General features: G+C 33.6%; 1 protein-coding gene across 3 annotated transcripts in view; it reads right to left on the bottom strand.

Annotated features, from left to right (window-relative positions):
• Positions 1-21818, bottom strand: part of Trappc11 (trafficking protein particle complex subunit 11) — a 55440-nt gene extending 33622 nt beyond the window's left edge. For 2 of the 3 annotated variants that reach the window (XM_004852988.3, XM_021264972.2), the window contains exons 1-14: positions 21648-21818; positions 19162-19386; positions 18128-18297; positions 17134-17204; positions 16067-16181; positions 9576-9675; positions 9110-9183; positions 7428-7524; positions 3813-3946; positions 3039-3186; positions 1425-1518; positions 660-739; positions 481-559; positions 227-281 (exon numbers count right to left, since the gene is read on the bottom strand). In XM_004852988.3, the coding sequence (XP_004853045.2) occupies positions 227-281; positions 481-559; positions 660-739; positions 1425-1518; positions 3039-3186; positions 3813-3946; positions 7428-7524; positions 9110-9183; positions 9576-9675; positions 16067-16181; positions 17134-17204; positions 18128-18297; positions 19162-19365 (1421 nt within the window). In that variant the 5' untranslated portion in view covers positions 19366-19386; positions 21648-21818. Of the gene's footprint in view, positions 1-226; positions 282-480; positions 560-659; positions 740-1424; positions 1519-3038; positions 3187-3812; positions 3947-7427; positions 7525-9109; positions 9184-9575; positions 9676-16066; positions 16182-17133; positions 17205-18127; positions 18298-19161; positions 19387-21486 lie in introns of all 3 variants that reach the window. The other variant, XM_021264973.2, reaches the window with a different exon arrangement.
• Between the last annotated feature and the right edge of the window lie 156 nt (positions 21819-21974).

The raw sequence follows: 21974 nt of genomic DNA, 5'->3' as shown, positions 1-21974 counted from the left end.
TAAAAAAATCTTACTGACGATTTGACAGGTATTTTTCACTTTTAGCTAAACCTGAGGTTACGTAAACCTTTAAAGTTTATGGCAGCAGAAGGCACTTGATAAATATCACAGAAATGGAATTTAATAGAAATAAATCTGGAAATAATAAATATTTCAATGTAAATTTCTACTCCAATTTCACTGTAATCAGAGTACTTGTAAAAATAAAGTACTAAACAGGACTTACTTCAAAGCTTTGGTATAATCCTTTGCATAATAATATTCTTCTCCCATCTGAACCACTATAAAGAAAAACAAAGATTTACATACACAATTTCTTTTTCTTTTCTTTTTTTCTTCTATTTTTCCAGTACCAGGGATCAAACTCAGGACCTTGCATTTTTGAGGCAGGCATGGCACCACTGAGTTAAATCCCCAGCCCCTACATAATTTTAAATTGATCCAAGTCACATGAATTTGTGGAAGGTTATGGATACATACTTAGATGACTTTTCATTCTTGGACACTTATACTTCTTGAATTGTGCAACCGCATTGCTCAGAAGAGTTATTATTATCTCCTGTTAGAAAAGATAAAGTGTAAAACATTTAAATAAAATAACTTCATATTTTCCTTAAATATAGGAAAAAATAGCTTATATTGGGGAAAAAGCAACTTACTGAATGAACAACACTTCTCTCCTTCAGCTGAAGAGCAAGAATTCCTACTTTTTCTTTTTCAGGATCAGAAAGATCAAAACCTGTGTAAGACATGACCCAGCCCATTTTTAGATAGTTCATTTAACACAAACCTTCACATGAACATTGTATGTGAACACTCCTTGAAGCCTTACAATGTATTTAAGGTTCTTAAAATATTCTAGAATATTAAAGACTCTAAGCAACTGTTGTATTAACATGGAAACTTTTCTGTGACCTCAGTTAGTTCTGAAGAGAACATTACTGGGCTCAGGGTTCCTTTATACAGTGGGATCAACCACTGAAGGCACTATACATATCACCCTCCACAGAAAATAGTCTCTGCAGATTAAACACATATTTAATATTCAATTACCATAGATGTTGCTTGAATTAAATTATACATAAAAGAAAAAAGATGCAGATAAAATTTTTAAGGTGATGCAAGTTAAAATATCACATAAACCACTAAAGTTAATTGGAATTGAAATGTTTAGCTGACAATGGCTTATGTCATTTAAGAGATATTCAAATGTTTTAATCATATCAATATATGTGATTATAAAAATTAATCTAAGATGTGACAGAAACTAAAAACTAAGAAACTGTACATTTAAAAACATGTTCAAAAAGTGTTTATTTTTACTTCAACATAATTTTATCCCGGCTACCTCAAGAATAAGAAATTATGATAGCTATGTTTGTCTTCTGAAATTGAGAGGAAGGGGGAAAAGGAAAGTCATTTACTTAATATTCCTTGTCGCCATGATCTTTGTCCATAAAAGTCAAGAACTCCTGTTTGTGTTTCTAAGGGGTCAGGGTTGGGATACATTACAGAAGCCTGTAAATTAAAAAGCAAATGTAAATAAGAGTTTAGGTAACCCATCACAAATCAACTCTTGCCCAATCTCTGAATAAAGAAGTTTTCATTAATAAAGAAGTTTTCATCAATCACATTCAAGTATCACAGTTATCAATATTTTAACACGAATTAAATTTTAACAATAATTAAACCAGACATGTTTCATTTAATATTTAGGAGATCTTATAAAAATTGAATAAAGCAATCTGGTTTTGACCAATGATTTCATAGTAAGTTCTTTCACTTTCTTCTTTGCTAAAAAAACCCACTGAAAATATATTACAAATTATGCTTGAAATTTATTCCATACCTATAATTTAAATATTCTCTATGTAAACAAAAACAGTATTATAAGAAGTTTTAACAAGAGGACACTATTTTTCTTTATCACTTCTGTGTTATTCCTGATATTGGGGGAAGGAGGTATTTGGCAATAGAATCAAGAGATTTAAACTGCTTAATTTTTCTTCTTTTTCCTTCTGAAACCAAAATGTAATACTAGTACCTTGCTGAAAAATGTACAAAATATTCAATAGGAAAAGGTTACAAATTTAAATTACTTATAAACTACAACCACTTGTTAAGAAGTATACATTATCCTACAGATTGTTGTGTAAAATTTTATTTGTTGCCAATTAAAATAATTTTTAACCATTTTTAAAAAATTTAAATATTCTGTCCAAGCCAGGTATGGTAGTACATAGTACACACCTATAGTCCAGCACTGTGAAATTCTGAGAAAAGAAGATTTCAAGTTCAGGCTTAGCCTGGGCAAATTAGTGACTCAGTTGTACTGTCTCAAAATTTTAAAAAATACAAAACTGGGCTGGGGATGTAGCTCATCATGAAGGCCCCAGTACTGCATAATTAATTAATTAATTAATTAATTCTATCCATTTCACCATATCATTAAATATTCTAAACATTATTTTTCATGACTTCCTGTTGTTCTATATTTTTAAAAATTCCCTAGAGTTGTTCAACTTATTTTATTTTACATTATAATTAATAAATATCTTAGGATGTATTATCTAGCTTAGTATTTCTGAAAATAAAATTTTGGGTCAAAAGATGTGTATAGTCTTAAAGTTCAAATTATTTTTGAAAGAAATATTATACATTTCAATGAGTATTTGTTAACACCAATGCCTTGTATCCTTAACAAAACAAAGCCTAAGAGCCCAGCACTCAGGACACTTAGGCAGGAAGATTGCTGAGAGTTCAACCAACCTGGGTTACATAGTAAGTTCAAGGCCAGCCTGAACTACATAGCAAAATGCTGTCTCAAAAAACCAAAAATCATGCACAAATAGAAAAAGTTTTGCTCAATTCACAATTAAAAATGGAGTACTTCTATTAAAATGGTCATAATTCCTGAAACTACATTACATTCAAAGACTTGAAAAACAATTATCCACACTACATCAGTTCTAGCTTCTTTCAAGAGAAGATTCATTAAGCTTTCTAACTGCTAGATAATACAGGAGCTGGTAACTTACATCATGGTTACAGAGGGCTTTTGCATGCTGTTTCCGCTCCTGAGCATAATATGCTGCCTGCTGATAATAGAAACCAGGATTCTGAGTTTGTATAGCTGTTAACCCTAACTTAATAGCTTCATCAAATAAATCTCCAAACACCTGGAATCTTAGAGAAAAACAAAAAAGAAAAAGAAAAAGCAACTTACTTTTAGTAATTATTCATCCTAGGAACCGTAATTCCAGCATATTGTATCAAAATAATGGTAATGATTACTAATTAATATTTGTCATAATTTCTTTGCAAATATTAATACACACTACTGGTAAGGTTAAAGATAAATACTGTATTTATGTCATCTCTTCTGTGCTAACATGTTTATAAATAAACCATCAAACTAGATCTTAACGTAGTTCTCACCACTCAAATACATCCAAGTTGCTGGGAAAAATTTCACTTTAAATGTTTAAGCATCAGTTTTAAACAGTAAAGTCTATGACAGTAGGAATTTTGTTTTGATCACGGCTACATTCTCAGGATGTTGATATACACTGGAAACCCAATAAATATATATTGAATAAATAAGACAGTATCATGAATTAACTGAGTTCCATTAAGAAACTGTACCAATCAATATACACTATTACCAAAACCATACATAGGCTTTATTATTAAAAATCTAGTTGCTGAAAAATACTTAGTTCAGTGTAGAGTCAAACTCCATGCTAATTTCATTTCTCCAAAACCCACACACTATTTTTCTAAATATTCTAAAAGTACAATTTAAAACATACTGTTTAGACATCCATGCAGCATGCTCAAAAGACAACTCTGCACTTCCAATTTTTTTCTTACACAAGTCGATGTGTTTTCTGAATTGACCAATTGCATCCAATGGGGTATTGTGTTGAAAACACAGCCTACAGATCTGTAAAGTATAAAATCAACGCCAAAATAAGGAGAAAGTCAAAAGCATAATCATTCAAAAATATGTAAAGTTTCAGAATAATTTCACAAGACTATTCAATTTCCTTCTCTTAAGTTCTTTTCAATTGAACTGGTTTTCATCATGAGAATGGTTATGATAAAACCAGAGGCTTTGTCACTTTGAGCAATTTTCTATACCTTAGAAAATCTTTTTTTAACGAAGGAAGTAAAAGACCGCTACATTGAAAACTACAGTACACTGAAAAAGGAGATTGGAGAGGATATCAGAAAATGGAAAGATATCCCCTGTTCTTGGATAGAAAGAACCAATATGGTGAAAATGGCCATACTTTCAAAATTGTTATACAGATTCAATGAAATCCCAATCAAAATCCCAACAGCATATCTCACAGAATTAGAAAAAACAACTCTAAGGTTCATTTGGAGGGCTGGGGATTTAGCTCATTGGTTTCGCCACCTGCTGCACAAGTGCAAGGACCCAAGTTTGATCCCCGGTACCAAAAACAAAAAAAAATTCATTTGGAACCAGAAGAGATCTAGAATAACAAAGGCAATTCTGGGAAACAAAGGCAAAGCAGGGAGTATCACAATTCCTGACTTTAAATTATACTACAAAGCTATTGTGATAAAAACAGCATATTACTGGCAAAAGAACAGACCTAAGGATCAATGGAACAGACTAGAGGATGCAGAAACAACTCCAGACATACTCAATCACCTTACATACTTTTCATGTATTCCTAAGAACTTCATTGGAAGTAAGATAGCCTCTTTATAAATGGTACTGGAAAAACTGGTTTTCCACATGCCAAAGATTGAAACTAGATCTATATCTTTCACCATGCACCAACCTAAAATTGAAATAGATCAAAGATCTAAATATTAAAACAGAAACACTAAATCTGCTGGAAGAGAGAATGGGAAATATTATAAAGAATCAACAACTGGGACCTCATCTTATTAAAAAGCTTTTGCACAGCAAGAGAAACCACCAACAAAGTGAAGAGACAACCCACAGAGTGGAAAAATTTTTTACCAGCTATTCAGACAAAGGACTATTATCTAGAATATATAAAGAACTCAAAAAAATGAGACCCCTCTCAAATTTAAAGACCCACTGCAAAAAGGGGAACTGAAATAAAAAGATATTTCTAAGATAAAGAATTAGAAATGGCAAATAAACATGAAAAAATGTTCAACATCACTAGTCACTTGTGAAATGCAAATTAAAACAATGCTAAGATTCCATCTCCAGAAAGAATGGCTGCTATCAAGAAATCAGCCCATAACAAATGATGGAGGAGCTGTGGGGAAAAAGGAACCCTCCTCCACTGTTAGTGGGAGTGTAGACTGGTGCAGTCACTGTGGAAATCAGTGTGGAGATTTCTCAAGAAACTAAAACTAGAGGTTCCATTTGACCCAGCTATACCTCTTCTTGGTGTCTTCCTGAAAGAATTAAAAGCATCATACCACAGTGATATATGCACACCCATGTTTATAGCAGCATAGTTTGTAATAGCTAAATCTTGGAAACAGCCCAAATCCCCATCAACTGATGGGTGGATAAAGAAGATGTGGTTTTTTTTTATACAATGGAGTACTACTCAAGAAGGATGAGCTTCAGACTTTTATAGATAAATGGATGGGCCTTGAGATCATACTCTTAAGTGAAACCAATCAGACACACATGCTTAAATACTGCATTGTTTCTTTGGTGTGAGAAACTGAAAGAGGAAATAAGGACTGCAATGTATAATGGATGCTGGGAAATGGGAAGAACTCATTCAAATGGGAAGGGGAACAAGAGGGGAGGGAGGAAGGAAGGAAGAGACAAGAAAAAAAAAAGTGCAAATAGAAGGAAAAAATGGACACAGTTTCTGTACATAGGGAGGGGAGGGGGATTGTGGGGGGCATGGGATAAAATAAAATAAAATTTATTTTTTAAAAAGAGACAGAATTGAAGAAAAAATGGAAATAGATTCTGCAAATGGGAAGTGGAACAAAAATTGGAGGGAACAGGGGAGAATGGGAGGGGAAAGTGACGAAAAAAATACAGACACGTTGTGTACATGTACAAACTGCTCATGATAAATGTAATCATCATGTACCACAAACATGTACTAGTAAAAAATTTTAAAATGAAAAATATCTTTTTTAAAATATAGAATTTTTAAAATTATACCAAATGAAGACCACAGACTAAAATATTTCCAACAGATAACTGAGAAAGGATAGGTGGATTTTCAGTTTTAGAGTTGTCAGAAACCTTATTTTCTGTAGCTCAAAGCCCAGTTACCTCCATGTCAAACTTCCAAATCCTTTTTGCCTGACATGCTATTTCAAAACAATGTAATCTATACATACTGGAGGTAAAAGGAAAAATAGAAGGAATAAGGCCTAAATTTATTTCCAAATGCTAATTACAATTTTCAACTTTATTTTTTAAGTACAAAGGAATACATGAAAAGTAGTTTCTTATCCTTCCCTCTCCTTTGACCATCCAACTTCCCTTTCCAGAGGCAATCGGCTTCTGCCATTTTCTAACAGACAAGTATAAGCCCATTTATGTATATAAAGTGCTGTACAGGTGCACTGCACTATTCTGCTGAGTTGTGTCTTTTTTTCACCCAACGATATCTTGCTATCATTACACATCAATATAGAGTTGCCTCATTCTTAATAGCTATATAATGTTCCATTTGTTTAGTTATAATACATTTAAACAATTATTGCTGATTTATTTTCAGTCTTTTACTACTAGAAGATACAAGCAGCCACAGTTGTGATTTGCAAGCATTAGCATATATGTCAAATAAATTTCCTAAAACGGCATTGCTAGATCAAAGGGAACATCCATTTTAAATCTGTACAATCACCAAGATATTCTATACAGGAACTGTCCCAATTTATACTACACAGTTACTGAAAGTATTTGCCCACACATCACCAACTGTGGGGGCCAGACACCTTTAAAACATTAGTATGGGAAAATTAAAACCAAACGACCTCATTTGTCTGCTTGGGGAAAAAGGGGGATCTATTTCTACAACATACAATCTTAAAACCCTCAAACAACGGTTAATGAAAGTTTTCTCTAAAGTGAATAGATACACCTACCTTTTCTACAGTTGTGCTTTTTAACCAAGGAAGGTTCTACTATGCTGCACTGTTAAAAAGTTCAATAATACAGACAACTTTCTACTCACCATTCCCTGCTCCCATTCAAAAACAAACACCAAAAAAACTATCCCAACTCTAAAAACCGAGGACCTATAAACTCAAAAAAATCATCCATTACTATTAGGCTGTTGAGAATCAAAGCCTTTCTTGAGAAAAACCATATAAAAAAAATGTGTAATTAAATACTAACATTTGAGAGCAAGAAACCAAGTTTGATTTTCAAATTTTAAAAAGATAATATTTAAAGACCAATTCTCTTTATATGGAAGTTGAACTGTTACCTTGTAGTTTATAAATCCTGCCATAGTCTTAATTTCCAGAATGTTAGTTTCATGGGCTCTCAATTCATGTACAAGATTATAGGCAGTCCTATAATTCCTAATATAAACGTAAGAGTGGTTAATTGTAATATAAATTAAATTTAAGACAATTCTTAACAACAAGATTACCATAAACAAACTATATTTATTCAACATTTCTTAACATGCAAAACCTTAATAACAGTATATTCATATCAATCTTCAATGTCCTTCTATGTGGGAGGAATCAATGATTTTTTCATAAAAATCAGAACCATCCCACATACATTACTCTATCTGTCATAACATCAATCAATAACCAAGAGAACATATGTTGAAAAACAAAAGTATATTGGACAGTTATTTAGAATTACATTGAAAAATGAGCATTCTGGTAAACAAATCAATTTTGTTCAATTTCCATTATGAACTTCTCAAAAATTCTATCATCATTGAGGTGAGAATGGAGAGGCCTGTAGAAACAGGGCCTACCCTAAGACAGAAAAGGTAATGAGAAGATCTCAGAATAGTCTTCTTCACAGGAAAAAGTATACTCTTGGGTTTTGGGTTGTGGCTCAGTGGTAGAGCACTTGCCTACTGCCTAGCACATAGGAGGTCCTGGGTTTAATCACCAGCACTGCCAAAAAAAACCCCCAAAATGGTACACTCTTAACTTTTTCAGGTAAACTTTCTTTCTTTTCAGAATTATTCTTCAACAAATCTGAAATTGGAGATTTTTAACTAATGCTATCCATAAAAATGAACTACATTAAAAGCAGTTATAATTATAAAAAGTCACTGTTTTCAGAAAATACAGTCTGGTGCTTGGCAGCTCAACAATAAAAGATAAGACATTTCTACAATATTCCTGTCACAGAATTATTTTTACTTACTTGTATTTTTCTCTACCTCCTCAATTATAAAGAGCTTTTTAAAATCCTTTTTCATACTACTACTATCAATCTAAAAAACTAAGTTAAAGCTACAAAAAGATAGTGTTTTTATTAAATTGTGGTTGGTAGAAGAAAGAAAAGGCTTAACTACTAATCTTCAAGGCTCTAAGCACAGCCTACAAAGGGAAAATGGTGCTACTAACAGGTATTAGAAGCTTAAAGTTCAAGTAAAGAAATGTACTATAAACTTTTAAAAACTCATAGCCCGACTTAAGATAACATTTAGTATTTGTTACATTTTAGAAACCCATCTCTTACCAGAAGAATTTTACTGAATATACAAATAAGAAATAGGAAGGGTGGGGGATTTAGCTCAGTGGTGCCACTGCCTGTCTCGGCAAGGGCAAGATTCCAAGTTCGATCCCCGGTATCAGAATAAAAACAAAACAAAACAAAAAAAGAAATAGAAAGATGGGAAAAATTTTAGTTTATTTCTTTAAAGAATGAAATTTAATTAGCCAGATAGAAAGCTATAGGACATTCTAAAATTTACTTCCAATAACATAATGGAAATTTTTTTAAAACCTCAACATTCCATTCATTTCTAGACAAACTAAATATTAAATACCTGAATCTAACCAACATAATCATTTCTTAGTTTGGCTAAGATTCAGCCAACTTAGTTTGGGTGAGATTCAAAAATTGCCATTAATATGTTATCAGTAACATAAAAATAAGAAAAATTTAGTTTGAAAGGTGTTAGAAACTTACTTCAGAGCATTTTGTGTATCTTGTTTCAACTCACTGAAGAACGCTATTTTGAACTGATGTCTCACAAATAAAAGCTGGAAAAAAAGATAAAAAAGCACTACTAAATACATACTTTAAATGTGAAAATTATATTTAATACAAGACATTAAAATATGAAAGAAAACACCCAAAATTAAAATTCAACAATTATTCCAACAAAGATACAGTTATAAAAATTTAACAACTTTTACGGGCAAAAAATTAAAAACAATCTAAAGGGCAAAGAGCACAATTTAAAAACAAATTTGTTTTTTAAATCTTTAGGAAAAACTCAGAAGTACTGAAGCCATTTAAAATACCAACATATTAAAGATATGTAATAATCACCTCAAAAGTAATCAATAATGAGTAATTTGCTCTAGATTGCCTCTGTTAAAAATATGTACCTGGTTAAGAAAAAAAAAGAAACATAAAAAAAAATATGTACCTGGTGTGTTGTTTTATTCAAAAATTCTTTATGAGATTTCACTCTTCTGATTTCAGTGTAGTAATAAGTCTGTGCATGTTCATAAAAAGCATTTTCTAATCTGTTGAAAAAATCCAAAAGTCAAATATTAAAGTTATTTTAAACCAAACTCTTACCAAAAATTCTAATTGTGAGACCTGAAATTAAATTCCTGACAGATAATGGCTATTTTACCTCATGATTAAGATAAAAAGTGAACAAAGTATAAGCTGAATCTCCAGACAAAAAGTCTAAAATAAGGATCTCCCTCAAAGTATTTAAAATTACTTGCAATATAAAATACGACCAATAAAAATAACTTCATTTAATTTGTAAAAATTAGGTAATCTATAAGACTACTTTCACTCCTATTATTTGGTAATGTTATAAAATGTCTGAAAAAACTATTCTATAGATTTTATTATTTTTTGTGACTATCTTGGGTTTAAAAGGATAAGAAAACTAATAACTGGTAAATGAGGTGAAAATAACAATTGTATGGTTTACATTCTGCGTCAATCTGTAACTTTGAGATTATAAGAGAACAACAACAATAATCTGACCAGAGATCAATAAACAACTCAAACTTTCTTTTAAGAAAAGGAGTGCTTTATTAGGACTGTCTATGTAATGAAAGAAGCCTGAATTCACAGATAACAGATGAACTTCAAGGTATTCTTCCTTAGAATAAAAACAGAATTTTCAACCTATACTAAAAAGATTTCAATACATCTAACACAAATAGGTAAAAGAAAAAAATATATAATAGGTAAGTCAAAAAATTTTAAACCAGATTAAATTGGATCTTCTAGGTTAAGACTGTCTATTTTTAGTACTGAGAATCAATAAATGGGACCATATCAAATTAAAAGCTTCTGGACAGTGAAAGAAACAACCAACAGAGTGAATAGACAATCTACAAAATGAGAAAAATATTTTGCCAGCTATTTCTCAGAGGACTATATTTCTTAGAATATATGAAGAACTCAAAAATATCAGACTCCCTAAAATAAAAGGCCCAATTAAAAAATGGGCAACTGAAATGAATAGAAACTTCACAGAAGAAGTACAAATTGCCAATAAATACATGAAGAAATGTTCAACATCACTGGCCATTAGAAAAATGCAAATTAAAACGAGATCACATTTTACCTCAGAAAGAATGGGTATCATCAAGAAATCAAATAATAACAAATGCTGGTGAGGCTGTGAGGAAAAAAGAACCCTTCTACATTGTTGGTAGGAAAGTAAGCTAATATAATCACTATGGAAATCAGTACAGAGATTCCTCAAAAAACTGAAGCTAGAAATTCCATCTGACCCAGCTATTCCCCTTCTAGGTATCTTTGCAAAACAGTTAAAGACATCATATTTCAGTGATACATGCATACTCAGGTTTATAGCAGCACAATTCTTAATATGTAAATCTTGGAAGTGGCCTACATGTCCATCAAGAGATGAATGGATAAAGAAAGTGTGTTATTTATATACAATGGGGTACTACTCTGTCGCAAAGAGAAATGAGTCATTTGTATGAAAATGGATGCACCTTGAGACCATAATGTTAAGTGAAATAAATCAGACACATAAGCTTAAATAGCACAAGGTTTCTTTTACATGAGAAACACAAATTATAAATAATGAAAAAAAGAAGACAGCTATTAGGAAGTAGGGAAACAGAGTTTCTCAAATGGGAAGGAGATCGAGAGATGGAGGGAGCAGGGAAGGAAGAGATGAAAAGAGAAATTAAGATGTTTCATATGCATGTACCAAATCCATACAAGGAATGTAAATATTGATTTCTGCTCGGATCTTTATACTTTCCTCTCTTATACGAGCTTTGGGTTTGTTATGCTCTTCTTTTTCTAGGAGCTTCAGGTTCTGCATTAGGTTGTATTTGAGTTCTCTCTGTTTTCCTAATATGGGCATTGACTACTATGAATTTCCCTTGTAGAACTGCTTTCATTGTGTCCCACAGATTCCTGTATGTTGTACTGGCATTATCATTTCCTTGTAGAAACTGTCTAATTTCTCCTTTAATTTCCTCTGTCACCCATTGGCTGTTCAGGAGGGTGTTATTTAATTTCCATGTGTTTGTGGGAGTTTTGCAGTTTCTTATGTCATTGATCTCCAATTTTATTGCACTATGGTCTGATAATATACAGGGCGTAACTTCAGTTCTTTTACATTTACTTAGATATGTCCTGTGAGCTAGCATGTGGTCTAATTTAGAGAATGACCCATTGCAGCTGAAAAGAATGTGTATTCTGATTTTGTGGGGTGGGACACTCTGTAAACATCTATTAAATCCATTTCTTCAATAGCTTGGTTCAGTTCTAGAATTTCGTTGTTAATTTTTTGTCTAGATGATCTGTCTAATTGTGATAAAGGGGTATTGAGATTCCCCACTACAACTGTATTAGTGCTTATTTGTTTTTTCATGTCCGTTAATATTTGTTTTATATAGTCGGGGCATTCGTATTTGGTGCATATATATTTATGATTGTCATCTCTTCCTCTTGGATTGTTCCCTTCACAAGGATGTAGTGACCACCTTTCTCTCTTAATTAATTTTGGTTTGAAATCTAGTTTGTCTGCAAATAGAATTGCTACCCCTGCTTTTTTCTGGGTTCCTGTGGCGTGAAGAACTGTTTTCCATCCTTTCACTTTCAGTCTATGAGTTTCCTTTTGAATTAGGTGTGTTTCTTGTATACAGCATATTGTTGGATTTTGCTTCTTAATCCATTCTGTCAGTCTATTTCTTCTGATTGGTGAATTGAGACCATTAACATTGATAGTTATAATTGATAGATACTGACTCATCCTTGTCATGTTTTACTATTGGTGGTTCTTTTATTTCTTGTTTTTATTTTTCCTAGGAATGTAAATATTAAATACTGCAAATATGTACTAATAAAAATTTTTAAAATCTGTTAACAATAAAATAATTATAAGCAAAAGTAAAAAAAAGAGATATGCTATTTTCAAAGCTATAGTTTAAAAAGTTAAAATATGAAAATAATCAAAATTTGATTCTAACCTTGAAACAAATATTAGATACACATACGTACACCAACATAAGAAAAAATACATAGACACCTATGTTATATTATGTCTCAAAACAGATTCATCCTAATGGATAATTTATATTAAAATTTTGATTACAAGCATATCCCTACTCGAGCCAATTACACAACTGGTACTCACTCTTAGTAAAATTCATACAAAGATCACCTGGAGTCCATTTTCTGCTACAACTGCATAAGCATATCAATTAAGCACTCTTTTTAGAGTAAACAAACATTATCTTAGCCACTACAGTCAAACATTGAAAAGCTATCATTCAAGGCCTAGGAGGATAGCTCAGTGGTGGAGCACTTGCCTAGCATGGGCAAAATTCTGGGTTCACCCTCAGCACTACACACACAAAAAGTACATAATATGAAAAGCTATGAGTCACTTCAGGAAACAAATCTATCAGTTTTCAGATGACAAATACTGAAGCTTCCCAACTACAGATGCACATTTAAGTCTAAAAGGAAAGGTGTTTCCCCGAATTTTAGAAACTATGTAACAGGCAAAATGTCACACACCTTCAAGGGCACAAAGGGAGGAACTACTGTATATTTAAAAGGAACTTAATAGTGAAGGTAAATCCTAGGCTTAAGGATGAAAATAAAGAAAGTAAGGAAGTAGCAAGAACAGCAAGTATATGGCACTACTTACATCCTTCTTTCCCCTACAGAATTGCTTTAAAAAGGGAGTCAGAAGGGAGAGTCAAATACGGCTTCAATACAGACCCACCCATGAAAATGTCTACAACAATCCCAATCCCAATTCTTAATTTATGAAAAGAAAAAGACCAGAGATCCAAAATCTAACTGCATAAATTTATATATTAGTGTATATTGTTTTCTATTTGTAATAAATAAGTTTAGACCCTTGAAACTCTTATTTGAAATGAACTAGTTAGAAAACTGTTTCCAATATTTTCAAGAATGTAGATAATTATGATTATGACAATGATGATGATAGCAAATACTATATAAAGCACACATTTAAATTGATCTCAAGGGCTGGGGATTTAGTTCAGTGGTTTTGCTGCCTGCTGTGCAAGCCCAAGGACCCGAGTTCGATCCCCCGTAACAAATAAATAAATAAATAAATAAATAAATAAATAATAAATAAAAAATAAATTGATCTCAGAAAAAAAAAACCCAGATAAATAGAAAGATTTCCAAACAGCCATTTTCAGCATGTTTTCTCTATAATACAACTTTCCTCTGAAAAGCATTTTTTTTTTTTACTCATTATTAAAATGCCATCTTTGTTTTAAAAAGAACGTGTGTAGTTTTTTTAAAAAAAACAGTTGCTAGTTAGCATGACACAGCCTACTATTCTGGGAGGAACAGTCTGAAAATTTGGAACACTTATATTTTCATAAAAATTAAATGCTTAAATTTGACAATTCTTCAAAGAATTATACCTTGAAATGATCATGTAATACAAAAGATTTTCACAATCATTCTCTAATGCACTGCAGAAGTTTTATAAACATTCTAATACCTTGTCTTGCTTCTGAAAAGTTTATCAAATCCTGCAGCATGTACACATCAATGTGCTCTGAAAGCACAGGACTGAGTGAGGATGCCACCAGTAACTGCTACTTCCCTCCCAGATCAATGAACACGAAGGATTCCTGATCCTGAGCTTTATTCTGTTAAGATGAAATACAAATATGAAGTAGGGCCTGATGTCTTCCCTCATCTCCAATGGACTGTCTTGGGCATTCCCTGTGCTCAGATGCCCATGCTGGAAGTCACAGACTCAAAACACTTGCTTCTTATATTAGTCATTCAGACACTGTATATATTACTTATTTAAATTTCCATGTCCCCCAGTAAAAGCATAACTGGTAAAACAAAACTCTTGCAAGCAGGTAATCCTAGCACTCTGAGAAGCTGAGGCAGGAGGACAGCAAGTTCGAGCCTAGCCTGGGCAACTTAAAGACTTATTGAGGGCCGGGAATTTAGCTCAGTGGTTCTGCCGCCTGCCTCGTAAGCACAAGGTCCTGAGTTCGATCCCCAGTACCAAAAAAAAAAAAAAAAAAAAAGGATTATTGAGACCCTGTCTCAAAAAAAAAAGGTTGGGGATGTAATCAATCCTGAGTACCACAAAACAAACTGAATACACATCATGCTTTTCAACTCTGCTCTCTGAGCAATCACCTCAATGTTATTCTGTACTGCACACTACTGATCTGACTTTCTGTGGTGTGGATTGTACTGTTTATTGCTTCCATGTGAATATCCTGTTTAGCTGCATTTAATCTTTCTTGCAATTCATCTTTTATTTGATTCTGTTGCTGTTGCATTCCCTCTCTTCTAAATTTATGCTTCACTTTCTTAGAAATCATGTATTTATATACCAATGAAAATACCAGGTAATTTTCAGTTTGCTTCTGAGAATAAGAAACTAATGCAAGATAGGTAATAATCAAATATATAAAAACTAAAAAAATATAAAAATAATCAAATATTTAAAAAATCAAATATAAACCAAGCTGCTCTTGAATTTAAGGGCACTTTTGCAGAGTGAAATCATTTTAGTCAAAAATCAATCAAAGTATATCTAAATGTATCTCAGCAAAAAAAATTAATACTGTAAATCTTCTCTGCAACACTAAATACTAGAAAAGCAATGAAAAATGATCACAAAATTTTTGAGATAATGTTGCATGATCAAGAGATTTGATCTTTATAAAGCTTTTATAAAAATATTTAACATATGATAGGCCTTAGGGCCTTTTAAAATTATTTACACATCACAAATACATCAACATACCAAGTGAAGAAATAAGAGACCAGAAATGGAGACACTGTCATATAAAGAACACACATCACAAAATGACATATGCTTATTACTGAAAAGTTCAAAGAAAAACATAAACTGTTTATTTTTTTGAGAAGAGGGTCTTCATTTGTTGCCCAAGCTGGTCCTAAATTCATGGGCTCACACCATTCTCCTGCCTTAGCCCCCTGAGTAGCTGGGACTATTCACGCCCCACTATTTCCAACTAAATATTTCTTTACAACTGAGGTTGTCACATACAGAAAAGTGAGGTACATATAGAAAGGTGTCAATGAGGTAATGTTAAGTGGAAGATCATTATGTATCAAATACATTTATTTTTTGTGTTTTGTATACATACATGTATTGTAAAGATATGCATATATTTGTCCCTATACAAAAGACACTTTTGGAAGGAAACATGTTGACAGTGGTCATGTCAGAGAATTGGAGAGCATAAAGGAGTTAACAAGAGAGACTTTTACTCCATAACCTCTGAACCTTTTAAATTTTTTTCCACTGAACATGTTTTGGTTTCTTAAAAAATAAGTGGGTCTCAGCTACCAATTTCTTAATTCCTTAAGAACAATCTAAAAAAAAAACTTTAAAAGGTTTTTATTTACCTTATAATATAACCCACAAGGTGGTCAGTATGGGGCAACACAAACAATGACTTCCCCGAGAGTTCACACGCATTGCATAAAGCTGCAGCCCTTTCCGAAGCGATGACATCTTCTCCTGTCGATAAATTTAGGAAGAAAGAGTAAAATAAATGAGTAGCATATTTTCTAAGCAAGTATTTCCCCAGATCTGGAAGTAAAACTAAAAACCCAAACTACTTTTCACCATGCAAACAAGATTCTAGGCTCCTTGGGAGCTTGGGGTTCTCAGAAGTTACTCAGTACATACTTTTTAGGAAGACACTATGGAATTTTCTACTGAGCCAGATAAATAGGTCAAGTAGTGCCAACAGATGTATCACATAGAAACAAAAGTAAAAATGGAAGAAATAATTCATGAAAGAAGTTTCCAAAACTATTTACTACAGGTTTCAACATTAAAAAAAAAAAAAAAAAATTTGTCCTATGAAAATCTAGCAGGCAAAGAAATAAGGATTTAAAATGAAAACATTTTTCCAGAGAAGAAGTTACAAGTCCTAGAGAATTTTTCTTTACATATGAATAAAGTTTTAAATAGATCACAGGTAAGTAACATTTAAAAAAAAAAAATAAACAAGGGCATTAACCATTTCGTCAAATGATATGTACCTACAAGGGAAGATAAATAGAACTGAAGGAAAAACATGTAAGATTTGCAATCATCACAATTTTTGATGGGGGGTAGCGGTGGTATGGTACAAGAAAATGAATCCAGGGCTATTGTACTGAGCCTTGCCCTTTTATTTTGAGACAAGGTCTTGCTAGGTCACAAAACTGCCTATGCTGCGCTTGAAATTTTGATCCTCTTGCCCCAGCCTCCCAGAGTGCTGAGATTACAGGCATGTGCCACCAAACCTAGGTTAATCCTTATTTTTTTTATAACAAATATTGATTCATGTATTGGTACTTTCCTAAGGGTAACACACTATCATCCCCGAGACTGAATGCATAAAAGATTTAAACATTAAAAAACTACTTCTTGGTAGTAAGAATCTGAGGTTTAAGCAAGTAATTAATTAACCTTTTGATACCTGGAGGCAAAGGAGTTTTCTTCTGAATCAAAACAACTGCAACTTTTGTGTTTCTTCCTTGTAAACTTTGTCTGCAATGGAAAAAATAACAAGAAAATTAATTCATTAGTTTTAACTGAATGTATTCAAGGTTTTACAAAAAATATAAGCTTGATAATTCAATTGAAGATCAATTTCAACTAAAAAGATCAAGAGCAGAGTAACTACTTTCCTAAACATAAACCACATTTGCCATAATAATTTTAATTTTAAAAGTATAACCTAGCACACTTCTGTAATGAGAGGCTGAGGCTGGAGGCAAGTTTGAGCCTAGCTTGTGCTATTTAGCAATTTAGCAAGACCCCATCTCAAAATAGAAAATAAAAAAGGGCTGGGGATGAGCTCAGCGTAAAAGCCCTGGGTTCAATGCCCGGTACCACAAGAAAAATGTGAAAGTTTAATATATACTTCCATACAAAACTTGTAATACAACTTACATCTTTATAGGGCACATTAGTCATATACTTTTACAATATCACTTTTTTTTTTGTACCGGGGATCGAACTTGGGACCTGCCGAGGCAGGTGGCTGAACCACTGAGCTAAATCCTCGGCTCCTCATAGTCATATACTTTTAAAGTGAAGGTTTAATACATATTTTTATGTAAAATTATAATACAATTTGTTTCTTTATAGTCATACATTAGTCATCTAAAAGAATTCTTAAAATTGAATACCAATAAAGCTAGTGTCTTATGAAGACAAATGGTAAATTTCTACGTCTCCAAAAACCATGAATGCAAGAAAAAAATTTTGAAAATTCAGACCAATTTATCTTCTAAATTTCTTCACACTGCGCCATTATACACAGTTAATACCTATACTACTTATCAGGAACTGGAAGTTGGCAATCCTCAAAATGACCACTGTAGCTGAAACAGTACCTAGCTGACTTCAATGTTCAATAATGGACACCTGCAAACTACCACTGCCAACTTGGGAAGCAGAGATCCTACCTGACGATTTCCACTCTGGTAGCACACTCAGACTGCTTTTCTTTCCACTGAGGCTCATCCCAGTCCAGTTCATAGAACACAACCACCAGAGCTGGCACCAGATTCAGATGCTTATTCATCCAGCCAGTCTTTAAGATCCCTTTAGGAATGTACCACTCATACGAAGTTCTCTGCAAACAGTGGTAAATTAGTTATTTGATAATAATGGTAACAGTAGGAACTACTTATTGAGGGCCCAGCATGTTACATGCATTTATCTCATTCATTGTACATGCTGCCCATTTCTAAGATGAGAAAATCATGCTAACAGAGATTAAATAACAGCTAGCAATTGTTGGAAGTAGAATCTCAACCCTAGAAACATTGTACTTCCCATTTAAGGAAGAATAGGAAAAGGCAAGGAGTTTCCCAGAGGGCTCGGATTCCAGGTGTGCACCACCACAGCTGGCCAAAAGTCAAGTTTTTAACTCAATGCTTTTCCTCATTCTACACTGAGTAAATAGTTTTAGTTTATACTGTATATAATTCCCAAGCACATTCAGTATGTCTTATGTAAATTTGTATCATCTGATTATTGCATAGTTCCAATTACCTAAAACAAAAGTAGGTGCTCAAAAAATATATGTGAAATGGCACTAATGTGCAAAGAACATGGATTCTACAATATTAGTAATGATGAGTATGAAATGGGAGGGCTGCCTCTTAAAAGAACTTTTAAATTGTGGAGACATGGGAGTTTTTTCTACAAACTAAAAAAAGGAAAATAGACATTGACTAGAAATCTTTTTAAAGTAATTATTCCTCTGGGGTTTAAAATAATAACTGTTATTAAATATACAGCATGTATAGTACTTATAGTAGTATAGTATATAGCAACATTGTATGTTTTCTCAGTACATGAAAATGCCTATGGTTTGCTTAATGCACCACAGTAACCACTGTTTTGATAAACTCAAGGGTTTTCCAGGACACACAATGGGAACAAAAAAGATACACACACTGGGAGAAAATGCACACAATCTTAATGTCATTACCTTGGGTCTACATTTAGGATATTCATGGTCACCTGGGAGCACTTTGAAAGAAATTGGTACCCGATCAGCTCTCCGATTTGCACAGAAAGCATCCCAGACTGCTCGATGGACAGCATTGTAAACCACATCTAGGCCCGTGAGTGTAACAAAAGCCATAGGCCGACAACATAATTCCACAGGGAAGTCCCACTGTGTGGGGCTCATGTTTAAGGTGTCACAAAAAATCTGAAATGCAAATGGCAATTCACAGTTTCAAAAACTAGTATCTATATCTAATATATGAATATCTATTATTTAAGCAAATTATTATTTTCAGTAATATCTCAAAATGTATCACAAACTTTTGGATTAATAGACCAAGAAGCAGGAAAGTGATCAAATTAAAATAAGTCCTTATGACCTATTTCAACCATAAATAATAAAACAAAAATAAGTATTGACTTACATATATTGAAAAGTACAATTTCCTCTAATTTTTCTGTAATTGCTAACATCTCATTTCTTACTGCCTAAAATATTAAAAGACACTTATTATCTAAGTAATAGCTATGTTTTCTCATTTTCCACAATATAAAATATACTATTTAAAGGAAAACCTGCAAGAGAAAACTAATAATGAATGGAAACCTCAAGGACATGTTTCTACTGCGTCCTTTAGCTGAGTGCTGAGTCTATAATAAATTCAAGCATGCACTTACTTTAGAAATTACATTAAAATGTGCTTATTCTAAACAAAATTATCATATTTTAAGAATTATCTGTAATTTCCAAAAAGATATATCATGAGCTTCTTTCAATAGGTGATCTCCACCACTAAATTATACAGAACTCAAATATTATGTGTTAAAAATGGGGTCCATTTATACCACCACTTGAACCCTAAAATATACAATATTTCGAATTTAGAAAAGCCTGTTAAGAATCTTGTTTTAAGTATGGATGGAGTGACAGGTACTGAATAAATGACTTGGAAAGCTTGGCAGAAATGATAAATGTCTATAACACAGGATTAAGTATGAGGGTAGAGAAAGAAATGTCCTAGCACTGGGGAATTTGGGATTGAAAATAAAAAAGAGGTGGTCAAATAGTATAGGTACCTTTGCTTAATGCCAAAGAGTCTACCCTAAAGTTCTAAAGGTCTATCTCTCTTAATAATCTCAGAAACTCAAAAGAAATAGTTACGGTCTTTAAATATGGAGTGGAAAAGGTACAAACTAACAATGACTTACACAAGCTTTAAATTAGGGTCACTCAAGAAAAATATAATATGGGCCACATAACTTGAGATTTCCTAGCAGTTACATTAAAAAGTAAAAGAAATGTGTGGAAATCACTTTAATAATATTCTACTTGATTGTTTTGGGGTTTTTTGGTACCGGGGATCGAACTTGGGTCCTCTCGCTTGAGGGGCAGGCGGTAGAACCACTGAGCTAAATCCCCGGCCCTTAATAATAATATTCTAATTAACCCGGAATTTCTAAAAATGTTATATAAACATTCATATAAAGTTATTAATGAAGTATTTTACGTTTTTGTACTAACCTTTCAAAATGTGTTGTATATTTTACACTCACAGCATATCTCAATTCAGACTATGCTATCTGAAGCACTCATCTGCCACCGTGGCCACTGCCTATCACACTGGACAGTGCAGCTCTAAATGACGGTAAAACTGTTCCAGAATTACTGTATGAAAATTGTGTCAGAAATTCCTGTCACATCCCACTTTCAGAGCTTTGGCACTGGAAATGGTCATGCTTATTCTACGGCGAAGGGATGGGAATGGGAAGAACACTGGTAAAACAGGTGCGATCTCTGCCTCCCAGGGGAGGAAAAATTTCCAGATTTCCTGGAAAATGTTAACGGAGCAGCTAACCAAAGCATGACACAGAAGGACGTGCAGAAGTGGTAACTGAGCACTCTGGACGACGTCATGTAGTGGGAGAGAAGTCATCTGGCAGCTACATGGAAGATTATGAGGAAGCTGACCCAATCACAGTGGTAAGTAAAAGACCATGTGGTTATTACTTTTAATTAACTGGATTTCGGACTGCGAGGCACATAGGCTAGTAAGAATGAGACTCGGAGATACCAGACAATAAAAGGATAGAAACAAGAACGATAGTTTGGGGTCAAAGTGGTGTGGCACGAGTGGTGGGGAGCTGATGTTGAGGATGTGAACCAAAACCCAACTTAGGAAAAAACAATGTCCCCTGGACCCCAGTATTTATTCTGCCCCGGTAGATAAAAAGGACAAAGGAGGAGAAACAACCTTGCAACCTTAAAAGCAGACGAAACCTTCCTCCTCTACTACCCCATGCCCACCTGGAAGGCCTCAGAAATAAACACGTTTTTCTCTAGAGCTGAAAGAGAAGTGTCAGGACTGCACTCCTTGACGCCTTAGGAAAACGCAGGGCCCCAATTAGCACTGATATGGGATGGCCCTCTTCTTCGGCAGTCCCGTAGATATCTGGGCCCGGACTCACCCTGGAAGCACAACTGGGCCCGCTGCAACTGTGGCCGGTCGCTGCCAACCGGGGAGGGCAAGAGGAGGTAGGCAGGAGGGTCACAGAACGCCAGGAACACCAGGGATGCTCCCTGAAGCCACAGCCCCAGAGCCAGCTCCAGCAGATTTCCTTTGCTCCGCCCCCGCTGGCACAGGAAGCACTTCGTGAGTCTGAGTGACAATTATCTACACCAATCGCAACCCCGAACATTGCGCAGCTCCTCAAAATGTAAGGAAAGCACTTCATTTCCTAGAGGAGAAAGAGCTGGGGTGGAGAGAAAAGGCGCCAATAGGAGAAGCGACAGAC

Source organism: Heterocephalus glaber, unplaced genomic scaffold (assembly GCF_053883595.1).
Source record: "Heterocephalus glaber isolate CG9 unplaced genomic scaffold, H.glaber_assembly_v1.0 deba00001461, whole genome shotgun sequence".
In the NCBI taxonomy this organism is placed as follows: Eukaryota; Metazoa; Chordata; class Mammalia; order Rodentia; family Bathyergidae; genus Heterocephalus; species Heterocephalus glaber.
The sequence above is the reverse complement of the archived record's forward strand: the minus strand, read 5'-3'. Positions and strand labels throughout refer to the sequence as shown.